The following is a 15,715-nucleotide window of genomic DNA, read 5'->3' on the forward strand; positions in this document are numbered from 1 at the left end:
AAGGCAAAGCATTATTTCTCAGTGTATTTTTTTTGTTTATAAAACCTGGCACTCCCATTCACGATACCCAGTGCATTTTTCAATATGTCAGGAGGAGTGCAAATTTAGACCAAAGCATGCCTTAATCAATAGAGAGAGTAATTTTATAATTGTTTACATTTGGGTAAAATCTGTGCGTACCTGTTATAAATAAGTTTGCTTTGAAATTTTGCAGATGACTAGGCTGCTATATAGACAGATTAACTCCCACAAAGTTACACCTCTTCTTCATAGAACATAACTTGTGCAGGTTAACGTACATGCATACTTTTAAAAATCAAAACATATGCGTATAAGTTCCAACTCTGCTTCAACTCTGCCCTCCGGAGCGCCTCTCCCCAGTTCACATAAAAGCATGTGCATAATCTGATCACTGTTGTGATCTCCCGTGAACAGCTCTCTCACCTCCCTTGCCAGCCAATGCCGTCTTGCCTTGCCGGTGCAGCTTGGAGTGCCACACACACCCGGCCCCCATGCTGCTGACTTCCGCAGGAGGAGAGTCCCTGCCACTGGTCTCTGCAGCCAGTCCACGGCAAGAGGAGTGCCATCTCTCCACCTGATACCAGCCTGGTTGCTCTTCCTGCTTCTGATGTGGCCTGAGATGCCGCCAACATTCTCCATCGCATCCTAGGCATACACGTGCACCACTGCTAGAAGTTAAAGGGACTGTGGCCCATGGTTGGACCAATAATAGAAAAGGCCTGAGTTTGAGTTTGCTGGAGTCAAACTTGCTTAACAGTGGGCACATTCAATAGTAATCCATCCAATGAACGCAAAGGACAAGAAGGTACATAGAACGAGATGAATCTAATAAATAAGAAGGTACCTCCTTCCTAACAGCCCTAAAAACTAATGGCCTAAATTTAACTGTTATGCAACCAGTGTAGTTGCATAAGCATTGAAGTTACATGTTCTCTCAATTTTCCCTTTACTATTAATTGAGCAGCTACATTTTGTAGAATTTGCAGTTCTCAAACACAACATTTAGGAAGCCTGATGAACAATGCATTCACAAAGTCAACCACTGTTAACGCAAAATCTTGAACTATGGCCCTAAAACCTTCCTTTGGCTGAATAAAATTTAATGCCTTAACAATCTCAACTTAAAAGTCAGATTTCAGATTGGCTTTAATCTGAGTTGTACAAGTCAGGGTCGAGTCTATTTGGAATCCTAAATCTCTGACAGAATCAACATACGGCAAAAACTTGTCTTCTATTTTAAGGCTAAACAGGAATCTGGGGCAGGATTATAAGAAATCCACATGGCTCTGTTTTTCCCAGTGATTCTCATCCATCTATTTTTTAACCACCCTCATAAAATGAGCTAGTAAATTTAAGGTGAATGACACATCGGCCTTTACAGAAAAAAAGCAGTTAAGAACATAAGAACATGCCATACTGGGTCAGACCAAGGGTCCATCAAGCCCAGCATCCTGTTTCCAACAGTGGCCAATCCAGGCCATAAGAACCTGGCAAGTACCCAAAAACTAAGTCTATTCCATGTTACCATTGCTAATGGCAGTGGCTATTCTCTAAGTCAGAGCTTTCCAAAGTGTGTGTCGCGACACTTTGGTGTGTCGCCTGCAGTGTGCCGGTGTGTCGCGCAAGCCCGGTGCACGTGACACACCGGCAAGTGGGAGCCAATGTGGCCGCCGGTGGACCTCATCCCACTGGCGGCTGAGTAGTAAAGTATCGCTGTGCTGTGTGCCGGAGACGCACAGCAGGAAGATCGGCGGGGCCGTGGTGGAGCTTACGTCACCACGGCCTGAAGAAAAATGTCACGCAGGTGCTCCTCCTCCTTCCTGCCCACGCGGCCCCGGAAGAAAAAATGTTGCCGGAGCCGCGCGGGCAGAAAAGAGGAAGAGCAGGTGCTCCGCCTCCTTCCTGCCCGCGCGGCCCCGGAAGAAAAAATGTTGCCGGAGCCGCGCGGGCAGAAAAGAGGAAGAGCAGAGGCTCCACCTCCTTCCTGCCCACGCGGCCCCGGAAGAAAAAATGTTGCCGGAGCCACGCGGGCAGAAAGCAGGAAGAGCAGGTGCTCCGCCTCCTTTCTGCCCACGCGGCCCCGGAAGACAAATGTTGCCAGAGCCGTACGGGTAGGAAGGAGGTGGAGCATCAGCCACGTGCAGAAGAGGAGCAGCGTTGTTGCAGCGGCGCGAGAAGAGGAGGAGGCACCGGTGGCAGGGTCTCCACCGCGGATCGGCCCGAGAAGATCAGGGCCGCTGCAGAGCCCATCCTGCAGCGACCCGTGAAGAGGAGGCCCAGAGGTAAGAGAGAGGCTGAGGGCCCGATGAGTTGTGTGCATGTATGAGGTGAGTTGAGAGATTGGGTGCGTATATGAGGTGAGTTGAGAGATTGGGTGCGTGTATGAGGTGAGTTGAGAGATTGGGTGCCTGTGTGAGGTGAGGTGAGTTGAGAGATTGGGTGTGGGAGTGAGGACCTGAATGTTTGCAGAGACAGCATGTGTGTGTGTGTGAGAGAGACAGCATGTGACAGTGAGAGCCTGTGCTTGAGCAAGACAGCATGTGACAGTGAGAGCCTGAGCTTGAGCAAGACAGCATGTGGGAGTGAGAGCCTGTGCTTGAGCAAGACAGCATGTGGGAGTGAGAGAGCGCCTGTGTGTGTGAGAGTCAGACAGCATGTGACAGTGAGAGCCTGTGTGTATGAATGATTGTATGAGAGAGAGCGTGTGACAGTGAGAGCCTGTGCTTGAGCAAGACAGCATGTGGGAGTGAGAGAGAGCCTGGGTGTGTGAGAGTCAGACAGCATGTGCCAGTGAGAGACTGTGTGTATGAATGATTGTATGAGAAAGAGCATGTGACAGTGAGAGCCTGTGCTTGAGCAAGACAGCATGTGGGAGTGAGAGAGAGCCTGGGTGTGTGAGAGTCAGACAGCATGTGCAAAGAGAGAGACTGTATGAATGATTGTATGAGAGAGAGCATGTGAGAGCCTGTGTGTGTGTGAGAGAGAGAAAGCATGTGAGAATGAGAACCTGACTGAATGTATGAGGGAAGAAGATAGATGGAGAGAAAAGAAATAGAAAAAAAAGACAATATGAAAGGAATTGGCAAAAAAAATAAGAAAGGGGAGGTGGAACAAAAAAAGCCTGTGACCAACCGATTAGAAAACTAAGATCAGACAGCAAAGGTAAAAAAAAAAAGAAATAAATAACTTTTTACTGATTGGCACATGTAATCTTTGGTAATGTGCAAGAGTAGCACTTTCTCCATGCGGATCTCACAATGTACGAGATCAACATGGAGGAAGCGGAAGCCCACGGGGCCTGCACAGAGGAGGCAGCAGAATGGGCTTCAGTGCCAATAGCAGCATTCAGCGCCTCCCAAATAGCCATGTGGCAGCAGTGACAGTGGCAGCAGAGGAATGAGAGAGGCTCCGAGGTTGCTGGCAAAAGAAAGAGAGGGAGTCTGCCTTTCGTGTCTGCATGTGTATGAATGGGAGTCTGCCTGAGGGTATGCATGGGTGCCTGCCTGAGGGTGTGTCAGTGCATGAGAATGTATGGGTGTCTTCCTGGGGTTTGTATGTGTGAGAATAGATGCCGGCCTGTGTGTGGTGTATGTGTGTGTGTGTGTGAGAATGAATGTGTGCATGCCTGCGGGATGGTGAGGGAGTGGTGTGAAAATGAATGAGAGCCTGCCTGGGGGTCAGTTTCAGTGTGTGAGAATGATTGGGAACTTGCCTGGGTGTGTGTGTGTGTGAGGGAGCCAGAGCGAGTGTGTATGAGAAAATCCAGGGGAGTAAGAGTTTGTGTGTGGAGGGGGGGAGAGTGTCTTAGAGCTTGAGAGCGAGAGGTTATGGTGGGTATAAGAGCATGAATGTGTATGTATGTGACAGTGTATGTGTGAGAGAGAATGGACATGTGAGTGTGTGAGAGAGGATAACCTCTTAATCCTGGACAATATCAGGGTGACTGGAAATCAAGAGCTCCCACGTATGGACAGCAGGGGCTTTTTTAAATCCTTATTAGTTTTAATTATTGGGTGTTATTTGATATATGTGCTGTTTTGAAATATTTTATTGGTGTTTGGGAAATTGTAAAAAATGTATATGATTTTAATTAATAGAAATTCTATTATCAGTAGTTTTAAAATATTCTTTTATTAGTATGGTTTTTACTATTATAACTGATGCTTTATGTTTTTTGATTTTATTTGTTCTATGAGGAATGGTGGTTCTGTTTTTCCATTGTTAATACACAGAGTCTGGCTTCTTGGGGTTTCCATTTCAGTTTTTGTTTAATTTGTGCTCCTTTATTTTGTATTCTGTATTTGGTGAGGGTCTGTCTCTGCTCTGTGTGTGTGTGACCATGATGAGAGATTCTGCTAGCATAGGGATCTATAGCAATTGGGTTTGTTTTGTTTCCTCAGTAGGTGGTGTATTGGTATTCTAGGACCCAGTGTAATATTTACCTTTGCGTTTTCACAGGTAGGGGTATTGTTGTTTGAGTCCTTGGTGTTATTACTGTTATGTTCCAATGGGATTGCAGTATAGATTTTGAGTGTCTTTTTTGCGAGGTTTTATTTTAGTTCACAATGTGCCTGGCAGAGGAAGGTGTTTGTGCTGCTGTTACTGTGAGGTGACACCAGCATTTGAAAATATCTTTTACTATGATGAGCTGTAAGGGAAACATCCAAGCTCCTTTGTTTGGGGGAATTTCAGTGGATGCACAGAGTTACAGAACTGGAGGCGCAGGATTTATATTGACATTCCTATAAATTCCAGACTTCACTCTCATAGCCAAATAGAATTAGTTGAATGAGGCTATCAAATAATTATATAGTGTGAAACTGGCCAGCTTTTTAAAATTATGCAGAAGACCCTTTGGACTTTCTTATTAACACCAAATATTCAAAAGCTGTGTTCATCCCATCAAGCTCATATATCTCATTAAAGAGGTAAATTGAAGAACACAATAACTTTGTTTTATTATTGTTACTCATAAATTATAACAATAACATTAATCTTGGAATATTATATAGTTTTAATATAAATGAAAGGTTTTCACAAGATAGGTTGTGTCGTGAAACATTATGTATATATTTAAGGAAACATACATAAATTGTCGAAATACATTTCGTTCGTTTAACCTTTAACCTCTGGTTTGCTAGTAGACTGAATTACTGTGTCCCAAAATTATGTTTGTCTAAAGAGTGTGTCACCAACATGAAAAGTTTGGAAAGCTCTGCTCTAAGTGAACTTAATAGCAGGTAATGGACTTCTCCTCCAAGAACTTATCCAATCCTTTTTTAAACACAGCTATACTAACTGCACTAACCACATACATTTATGCAGGGAAAGTCCACATGGAGTCTGTTTGAAAATTTTGGGCCAGCTGGTGCTGTGGGTACAACGTATCTGTGGACTTTGTGCCTACTTTATTGCAGATGCAAAGTCTGTGCCATAAATCAGGTACAGGGATTTCAAAATGAAAACCCTGCTCTTTATTGGCCTGCTCTACTTTACCCTCACCTTTTTGCAACATGGGTAAAACTAGCTATGCTGTTTCCAGGTGCGGGTATTTTTACCCACAGAGGAGGGAGGGCAATTTTTAGCCCCCGGTTTTACTCAGGTAACTGCTTAGTTACCTGGGCAAAATCTTTTGAAAACTGTCTTCTTGGAGGGTAATTTTTAAAGGTATTTCCAAATGTAAAACAGTTTTTTTTACTCGCCAAAATGCCTGATACAAAATTGCCTCTTCAATATGTGGGCACACTTACATGTGTAGAGCCTGTATGTATGTAAATTTACCTGCAGTGAGTCTTCTAGGGAGCGGGGTTGGAGAGGTGTTTGCACTTATGCACATACATTTATATTTTCAAAGGTTTTTGTATACATTTTTCTGAAAAAAAATAGCATATAAATTAGTAGATGTAATTGTGTATGGGTAGTTTTGGTGGGATCATTTTCAAAGGGAAAATATGCAAATACTTTCCCCTTGAAATTGGTGTAAAGTATGCACCAAATTGCCTTTAAATTTATGTAGACTGTTACAAAATGAATCTCATAATGTCTAGTTATAAAACCAGCTTTTTTAGAATACTCCTAAGTACCACTGCTGCTTATCACCATTATGAGGAAGGTAACCCATTCCTGTACAGCCTCTAGTTGTTGGACTCCTATAGAACCAGGGCTGATGCTAGCTTTTTTGCAGCACTGTGAGAACTACTGTACTGCCCCATTTTACCCCCCTCCCCCATTGACCCCCTGTTCATTCAACTCCCACCAGTAATCTAAACTTTAAAATCTGATATTCCTCCCTACCCATGTCTACCCCCTCTCCTTTGGAACCCATGGCCAGTGCAAGAGTATTAGATGCTGTAGGCAAACTTTAAAGCCCCCCACCCTAGCCCTCTACACATACACAATCACACACACACACACACACACACACACACACATACTTAAAATTATGCATTTATAACAACAAATTTTACAATTAAAAGAACATTCAGAGCATAGACCTCTAGGTAAAAATATCACTTTTAGCAGCAACCTGTATATTATGTTTACATACACTGCTATGGCACCAACCAGAAAACCCTGCAAAAATACGTATAGGGTTTTAGCCTATTGTAATGCGTGTTGGATGTGGACTTGACCTCAGAAAGCCATGAGTAAACAATTACATTATAGTAAACCTCCTATACCAAATCAGCACTAACTGCCAGCAATCAAACAATAAAAATCTTACCTATGAAAAAGTAATGCTGCAAATATTACACCAGGTCCAAAAATACCAATACACCTCCTATTAGGAAAAAAGAACAAGTCAGGCTGCTATAGATCCATACACAAACTACACGCTAGCAGAAAACCTCACCTTGGTCATAGGTGTAGAACACAGACAGACCATCATGAAATACAGAATTAAAAAAAGATCATAAAGTATAAGTAAAAATGTGCAGACAAAAACTGAACTGGAAACTGGGACAAGCCAGACTCTGAAAACAGTGCAACAATGGAAAAACAAACATCATTAATCATAAAACATCAAATAAATTCAAGAAATATAAAACAGTCATAACAGTAAAGCCATATTAATAACGAAAATAAATATTTCAAGACAGCAGAAGAAAAAAAATCTAATAATTAAACTCAAATTAATTTTAAATTTCCCCAAACACCCGTAAAATATTTCAAAACAGCAGACAATCAAATAACACCAAATAATTAAAACTATTATGGATTACAAAAAACTCCCAATCTCCACAGCTGGGAAATTTCAATTTCCAGTCTTCCAGAGATTGTTGCGGATTGGTGGGTGTGGGAGGGCACACAAATTTTCTCCTCTCTCATGTATTCACACACAATTATTTTCTCATATATATTCATACTCACACACTCATGCTTCCTCTCTCAGATACACAGTCAGTTGCTCCCACACATACGTGCTCCCTCTCACACATATGCTCATACACACCGACACACTCTCTCTTTTGCTCACACACTCCCCCACACACAAACTACCTTTCACAAACACACAAATGGACCTCGCCTTCTTTTCTTCCACTTGCTCCCCCAGCAGACCTGGAGCTGCCTCTTTACTTTGGCCTCCATCAGATCAGGATCGCAAGGTAGCATCCACTCCACTTTGGATGCTGGTGGGATGGGGGCCACAAGCAATCCACAGCCTCACTATGCTGGCTCTTTCCCTCACCTCTTTCTCCCCTTTCCCCCATTTCTCACCCTACAGAGGGCCTTCCCTCCCTTCCTCCCTCTAGATATTCCCCCCCCCCCTCTTCTCACACTACCTTAGTTCTTCCCCTATCCCTTGTCTCTCTAGAGATTCTTCTTCCTCTTCTCACCCTTTAGTGGGTCACTATCTCAGCTTTCCCCCCCTTCTTACCCTCTTTCCTCATTACCTTAGCTTTTTCCTTCTTTCCTCTAAAGGCTCTTCTTACCCTCTCCCTCCCATGCTCTTTCCTCCCCTCTTCTCACACTTTCGTAAGCTTTCTCCACTTTCTTCCTTCTCCCTTCTTACCCAGCCACTCATCACTTTTTTCCCCTTTCCAGGCTCTTCCTCCTGGACAAAATGGAGTGGAGGCCCCGGGGCTGCCCACGACATAGAAGAGCCTAAGGGAGGCTTGCATGCTCAGCTTTAGGCATCAGATTGAGCAAGGATAACCCTAACCCCTGCCCGATCCAATGTAGCAACAGGCGGATCCCCCATGTGAGCCAGCAGCAGCGTTTTAGTGATGTCATCTCCTGCTACTGCAGGGCCAGTCTCGCGAGAGGAGCAGTGAGATTTTGCAGCTCCTACTATGAGACTCACCTCGCAACAGTAGATGATAGCTTCACTGAAATGCTGCTGTTGCTGCTGCTAGCTCGTGCAGGGGATCCACATGTTGCTACATCACATCGGGCAGGGGTTTGGATTACCCCTGCCCAATACGATGCCTAAATCTGAATAGGCAAGCCTCCCTTAGGGTCTCCTATATCCCACGGGCAGCCCAGAGCCTTTTCTCTACTTCTGTCATTGGTGGGGTGGATTCTGCCAGGCAGCTCCATGGTCTGCGCTCCATCATGTCCACTTGTGTCCTTAGGCCCTGTATATAACTTGTTTCAGTTGAAGCCTCCTGCTGTCTCATGGGTACTCAGTGTAGTACTAACCCAGTTGAGGAAAGTCCTTTTTGAGCCTCTGAACTCAAATGGAGCAATTTTTTTTTGGGTGTTGGTTACTTCAACATGCAGTGTCAATGAGCTCCACAACCTAGTGACTTATCTACATTACACTAGATTTCATCATTATAGAACAATGCTCCAAATGTTTCCCAAGTTCTGTCTAAAGTAGTGTCAGATTTATACCTTAGTTAATCGCTAAGATATTTTCCTAGGCCACATATCTAAGCCATTCGTCATACTTTGAATTGCAAGAAAGCTTCTGCCTCCTAGCTGGAGCAGACTTAAGCCCATAAAAAATTCACCCAGCAATTTTTATTTTTTTTACCCTAGTGAACCTGGCAATGTGATGACAATACACAACATTTCTATTTCAAAGACAGAGTACTTCTCTTTTTGCTACGCCTGGTCAAGATTGATCTTAGAGGGGCTTATCAAAGTGTAAAATGTTAGGACCCATGATGATTTGCTGATTTGCAAGGCTGAGATTTGGAGTTCAGGCCACACATTTACATCACATTATTACCCTGACATGGCCTCCCATTAGATTGGTAGATTTGGACTGTCCATCCTCCATGGCCTTTTTGAGGCCTAATTCCCTCCCGTATCCATTTTATGGCTTGGGTATTTCCCAGTTTAAAAAAATCCCTCCCTCAGAAAAAATCGCTTTAGTTTTTTAAACAAAATTATTTCTACCATTTTGCAAATGATGTTTTCTGTTTGTGTTGTTGTTGGCAGTCCTTTGCTAGGGAGCTCTACTTCTGTGACACAATGGACCTGCTCTATTTCAGAAAACAAGTATTCTCTGACAACAGTAGTTCACCAGTCATACAAACCTCTCTTCCTTTTGAGTTCTTCTCTCCTTTACATATTTTAGCTAAATGTGAACCGAGAGAAGCTACAGGGCCACCACAATGCAGAAAGTCCCGTGCAGGAGTAGAAAAAAATCTTTTTCAGAATGCTCTGAAATGTTGTTTCACTTGGCACTATGCACAATCACTTGGCCCATTTTTTGATTGCTGAACTGCTGTTTTCAGAGAACATCTGTTACAGATAAACAATTTTGCTTTACTGTATCTTTCATAACAGCAGCACGCTGCTAATGCAATAAAAACATGTAAAATGCCTATTATAAATATATTTTGTATTTACAATAATAATAATATTAAGAATTACAACTTATTTTGCTATTTCTTTCAAGAAATGGAAAGAACATATTTTGCATGCCGACCTTTTGAAACCTGTACTACCTCACAGTAAATGGAGTTCAGACCAGCATCATATGGATTTTGACTTGTATCGTAAGTGCCCAAAACTGGATTACACTCATGTCAATGGTAAGAAGTATATTATTAAATTTCAAATAGTTTATATTAAAATGTATGGTCTTAGAGACAAATTATAATAATGTTTTTTTTACTTGACATTTTCTACTGCTCCTTTGTACTTGCAGCTCAATCAGAACCAGGGCTGGGATCTAGCACTATGAGCATTCATTTGCAACTACCCAGGGATTTTCTTATATTGTAGAGTCGTCTTGGGTCTCCACTAGGTGGCTCTAGCTCCCAGCCCTTGCGTTAGCTAGCAGTACAGCACCTCCCTAGAGGCTTGCTGAAATGGAGAGCTCCTGATGTACAAGGAGTGTGTGTGGGGGGGGGGGGGGGGGGGGGGGCTAGGACAGAGGAGAGTATGGTAATGTGGGTTTCTTTTGAAAGGAGCAGGAGCAGTTTTGAAGTGCTTTCTAAATTTAGGCCCCTGCCTAGATTAGGAAGGGAGAGGCACTGCCCTGCCAGATCCTAGATAGGACTGGAAGGAAATTTGAGAGTGGAAGAGGTTTTTGTCCTTGTACTTTGAGTTTTTGGATTTCTTTCTGGTGAAGATCTGTGCGTTCTGGAAGGTTGTTGCCCTGCCTAAGGGGGCCAGGCGAGATCTGTATCCCTCTTTGTCCCATCCAAGAGAGAGTTACAATGATTATCAAGGTGATGAGAGAAGTTTTTATTTTTTTTTGTCTATCTGAGTTGGGAAGGAGGTTTGTTTTCCTGCCACCCTCCTTACCCCATTTTCGGGAAGGTGTACCATTTGTCTTCCAGAGAAGGGCTTTTCTTCCAGGGAGATTACCTACTACAGAGATCTTGAAGAGAATACTTGAAGGACAGAAAAGGACTACAGAGTGAAGATCTGGAGTTATCTTGGCCCTCAGGTACTGCAGGGAGGACTCATTCACACCTAGGACACCAAAACCAACTTGGGACAATTACCATTCCATCCCATAAAGGATATTCAAGTCCCAAGCCACTGTACTGAGGGACATCTCCACAGAGGTAGAGAGACATTAAATTTGTACTCCCATATGGCAGAAGAACCTGGATGTAACCAGATACTTCATTCTTTACTCATATTAATTCTTTTGCAATCAATCACAGTAAAGGTTAAAAGTGTTCAACAGGTATGGACATTGTTTAAAAATACAATTCTAGATGCGCAGTCCAGATGTATTCCACATATTAAGAAAGGTGGAAGGAAGGCAAAACAATTACTGGCATGGATAAAAGGTGAGGTGAAAGAGGTTATTTTAGCCAAAAGAAATCTTTCAAAAATTGGAAGAAGGATCCATCTGAAGAAAATAGGATAAAGCATAAGCATTGTCAAGTTAAGTGTAAACATTGATAAGACAGGCGAAGAGAGAATTTGAAATGAAGTTGGCCGTAGAGGCAAAAACTCATAATAACATTTTTTTTAAATACATCCGATGCAAGAAACCTGTGAGGGAGTCTGTTGGACCATTAGATGACCGAGAGGTTAAAGGGGCTCTTAAGGAACATAAGGCCATTGCAGAAAGACTAAATTAATTCTTTGCTTCCGTGTTTACTAATGAGGATGTTGGGCAGATACCAGTTCTGGAGATGGTTTTCAAGAGTGATAAGTCAGACAAACTGAATCAAATCACTGTAAACCTGGAAGATGTAGTAGACCAGATTGACAAACTAAGGAGTAGCAGCAAATCACCTGGACCAGATGGTATGCATCCTAGGATACTGAAGGATCTAAAAAATGAAATTTCTGATCTATTAGTGAAAATTTGTAACCTATCATAAAAATCATCCATTGTACCTGAAGACTGGAGGGTGGCCACTGTAACCCTAATATTTAAAAATGTCTCCGGGGCAATCCGGGAAACTATAGACCAGTGAGCCTGACTTCAGTGCCAGGAAAAATAGTGGAAACTATTCTAAAGATCAAAATTGTGGAGCATATAGAAAGACATGGTTTAATGGAACACAGTCAACATGGATTTACTCAAGAGAAGTCTTGCCTAACAAATCTGCTTCATTTTTTTGAAGGGGTTAATAAACGTGGATAAAGGTGAACTAGTAGATGTAGTGTATTTGGATTTTCAGAATGCGTTTGACAAAGTCCCTCATGAGAAGTTTCTAAGAAAACTAAAAAGTCATGGGATAGGAGGGGGGAGTCCTTTTGTGGATTACAATCTGGTTAAAAGACAGGAAACAGAGAGTAGGATTAAATGGTCAGTTTTCTCAATGGAAAAGGGTAAGCAGTGGAGTGCCTCAGGGATCTGTACTTGGATCGGTGCTTTTCAAAATATTTATAAATGATCTGGAAGGGAATACGACGAGTGAGGTCATCAAATTTGCGGATGATACAAAATTATTCAGAGTAGTTAAATCACAAGCGGGTTCTGATACATTAGAGGAGGACCTTGTAAGACTGGAAGATTGGGTAACCAAATGGCCAGATGAAATTTAATGTGAACAAGTGCAAGGTGTTGCATATAGGGAAAAATAACCCTTGCTGTGGTTACATGATGTTAGGTTCCGTATCAGGAGCTACCACCCAGAAAAAAGATCTAGGCATCATAGTGGATTATACTTTGAAATCATCAGCTCAGTGTGCTGCAGCAGTCAAAAAAGCAAACAATGTTAGGAATTATTAGGAAGGGAATGGTTAATAAAACCATTATGGTTTTATTAACCATAATGGTTAATAAAAATGACATGATGCCTCTGTATCACTTCATGGTGAGCTCGTACCTTGAATACTGTGTACAATTCTGGTTGCCGCATCTCAAAAAAGATATAGTTGCGATGGAGAAGGTACAGAGAAAGGCAACCAAAATGATAAAGGGGATGGAACAGCTCCCCTATGAGGAAAGACTGAAGAGGTTAGGGCTATTCAGCTTGGAGAAGAGACAGCTGAGGGGGGATATGATAGAGGTCTTTAAGATCATGAGAGGTCTTGAATGGGTAGATGTGAATCGGTTATTTACACTTTTGGATAATAGGAGGACAAGGGGGCATTCCATGAAGTTAGCAAGTAGCACATTTAAGACTAATCGGAGAAAATTCTTTTTCACTCAATGCACATTTAAGCTCTGGAATTTGTTGCCAGAGGATGTGGTTAGTGCAGTTAGTGTAGCTAGGTTCAAAAAAGGTTTGGATAAGTTCTTGGAGGAGAAGGCCATTAACTGCTATTAATCAAGTTTACTTAGGGAATAGCCACTGCTATTAATTGCTTCAGTAGCATGGGATCTTCTTGGTGTTTGGGTACTTGCCAGGTTCTTGTGGCCTGGTTTTGGCCTCTGTTGGAAACAAGATGCTGGGCTTGATGAACCCTTGGTCTGACCCAGCATGGTAATTTCTTATGTTAACACCCAGCCAGTGAGTCTAGCCTGTTTTGTCAGTGTACCTGCCCTGAAGAGCCAGAGTAGCACACAAGGAAAGAATTCTACCCATGCCTGGGGCCTTGAAAGATATTCTTCCCCCCCAGAGATAAAGAACCCACACCTCAGGTTGAAAGGAAAAGGGACTGTAATAGTGGGACTTGCCCATAGGATTTTTGTGGCCCCATAGAAATTCAGCACATCCACTGAATTCAGGTTACATTATTTTATTCTACTTTATATTCTCTATCCCTCCCATCCCCTGAACATACTTAAATATGGTCATTACATTGATAGTCCTCAACCAGGGGCCATAGACCAAGGCTCCTTTTGGAACCCTGCAATCATGGACCCTGAATTTGGCCATTAGATGTCACCCTTAAGCAACAATCACAACCCCTACCTCTGAAGACCGAACACAGCATCTTCAGCCATAGCAGATGCAGGGAGTGGAAGACCTGATTGGGGATCGAACTAGGAACCTTCCACATGAAAGTGGACAGCACAGCACTGCTACTGAGCTGGCCCTACCATACAATAATTTTAAATATACATTGTATGGAAATATAGTAATGCATATTTTATTATCCCATGGTTTAATGGCAGTGGGCACGACAAAGTGGAAAACCTGGATTGGATTCTTGGATTCAGCTCAATGGACTAGTAGGAAATTGAGTATGTTGCAGACAGCATACATAAATCATAAATATAGAGAATTCCAGCCCTGGCACTACAGTGACATTTATTAATTAGATTGTGAAATTCAGTATGAATACACTTTTAAAGAGCCAAAAATGTGATCCCCTGTTGAACAATGTTGCTTCAATAAGGAAGGCAGGTGAGAGAATAAAATGGTGACTGGAAAAGAAGGTTCATGACACCATAGCTCTGTTTGAGGTAGATTTTGATCAGGATAGAAGACCAACTGAGGAAACAGAAGCTGCCAGCCTCCCAAAAAATTCATGCTTTAATGATTTTAAATATGTATTAATGTACTTAATTGCAGTCATTTGGAAAAAAATATGGGTTTGTGTTGGAAAATTAGGATAAAATGTAATGTGACATCAAGTCACATTCTCTGGTGAGAACCCTGTGGGTAAGAATTTAAAAATGTAGAAACAAATTTAGAATGCCCCAGATGTGTGTCTGGCCAGTTACAGAACTAACACGTTTTCTAGCTGCTCTTCCGACTAGATCTTTGGATGTCATAGGAGTCAGTGGTAAAGGTAGGCAAGAACTGGGAGTAAATATCTGCACTTTTTTCTTATTCATTTTTAAAAACTTTACCCCCTCTGTCTGTGATGTGTGTACAGTAACAAATTTGTCACTACCATATGGCCATTGCATTAATAAGCTACTGTAAGTACTATTTTGAATGACATTTTTGGAAGAGCTTTACTAGGCTGTGAGATGATACTCTCCGTACTTGTGGGCAACTACATTATGATCAACATATTCAATATGGTAGACCGCTGCTGAAATTCTTTATAGAACTCTTCTGAAATTCTAAGTATTAATTGAGAAAATACATCACATACACAAATATAAATTACTCCTTGAGCACCTGCCTGTTTGCAGAAACAAATGTCATTGCAGAAAACTTACACATTAGTGTCTAATATTTATTTCCTTACCAACAATGTAGCTTTATAAGGAAGAAATCTGCATATGGTAATATATAGTTTTAGTCATGTGACTATGAATGTTTATTTGTATCCCACTGATAGGGCCCTTCATTTTCAGCTTTTATTATATTTTATTTTTCCCAGGAATGTATCATGGTTTATTATGACAAGAACAAAACCGAGAAAATCAGTGGAAAAATGTCACTCTATTTTTTGGGGTATATAGCAGTATATATATTTTGGGGGACAGAAGCCAGGACAATAAAACAATATAAAGCAGATTCCCCCATTCACCCACTCAGCATTATCCTGTCTACCCCCCATCCTCTCCCTAGCATGTCCCTTTCTCTCCCCACATGCCCAACGAGAATTTCCCTCTCCCCCCATTGCAACAGTTTTCATCTTTACTAATGGTAGCTCCATTCTCTTCCTCCCTCCTGAAAATGGGTGGGCTAAAAATTGTTTAAAATACACAAAGATTTATAACTCTCTTCTTCTGCATTCAGGCAAGCCAAGCCACATCAGTAGGTTACACACTCCTACCAGCAGATGGAGGAGTAAAACTGACTTGCTGTCATCACTGACATATAGCCCTGCCCCTACCTCAGCCTGTATTCTCCACTTCCAGCAGATGGTGGTCATACAGGTCCCTTGTGGAGCTTGCTTGTAGTAAAAAAAACAAAAACAAATAAAAAACCACAGAGAAAGAAGATTAGGAGAAGAACTGAATGTAGAGCTC

The 15,715-nt window shown here is 42.1% G+C and overlaps 1 protein-coding gene across 4 annotated transcripts in view; it reads left to right on the top strand.

Annotated features, from left to right (window-relative positions):
* The window catches only part of KIAA1257 (KIAA1257 ortholog), a 384,182-nt gene that overhangs the window by 329,493 nt on the left and 38,974 nt on the right, over positions 1-15,715 (top strand). For all 4 annotated transcript variants that reach the window (XM_029600807.1, XM_029600809.1, XM_029600810.1 and 1 more), the window contains one exon: positions 9,875-10,010. In XM_029600807.1, the coding sequence (XP_029456667.1) occupies positions 9,875-10,010 (136 nt within the window). The remainder of the gene's footprint in view (positions 1-9,874; positions 10,011-15,715) is intronic.

The sequence above is a fragment of the Rhinatrema bivittatum genome, chromosome 4, assembly GCF_901001135.1.
Source record: "Rhinatrema bivittatum chromosome 4, aRhiBiv1.1, whole genome shotgun sequence".
NCBI lineage: Eukaryota > Metazoa > Chordata > Amphibia > Gymnophiona > Rhinatrematidae > Rhinatrema > Rhinatrema bivittatum.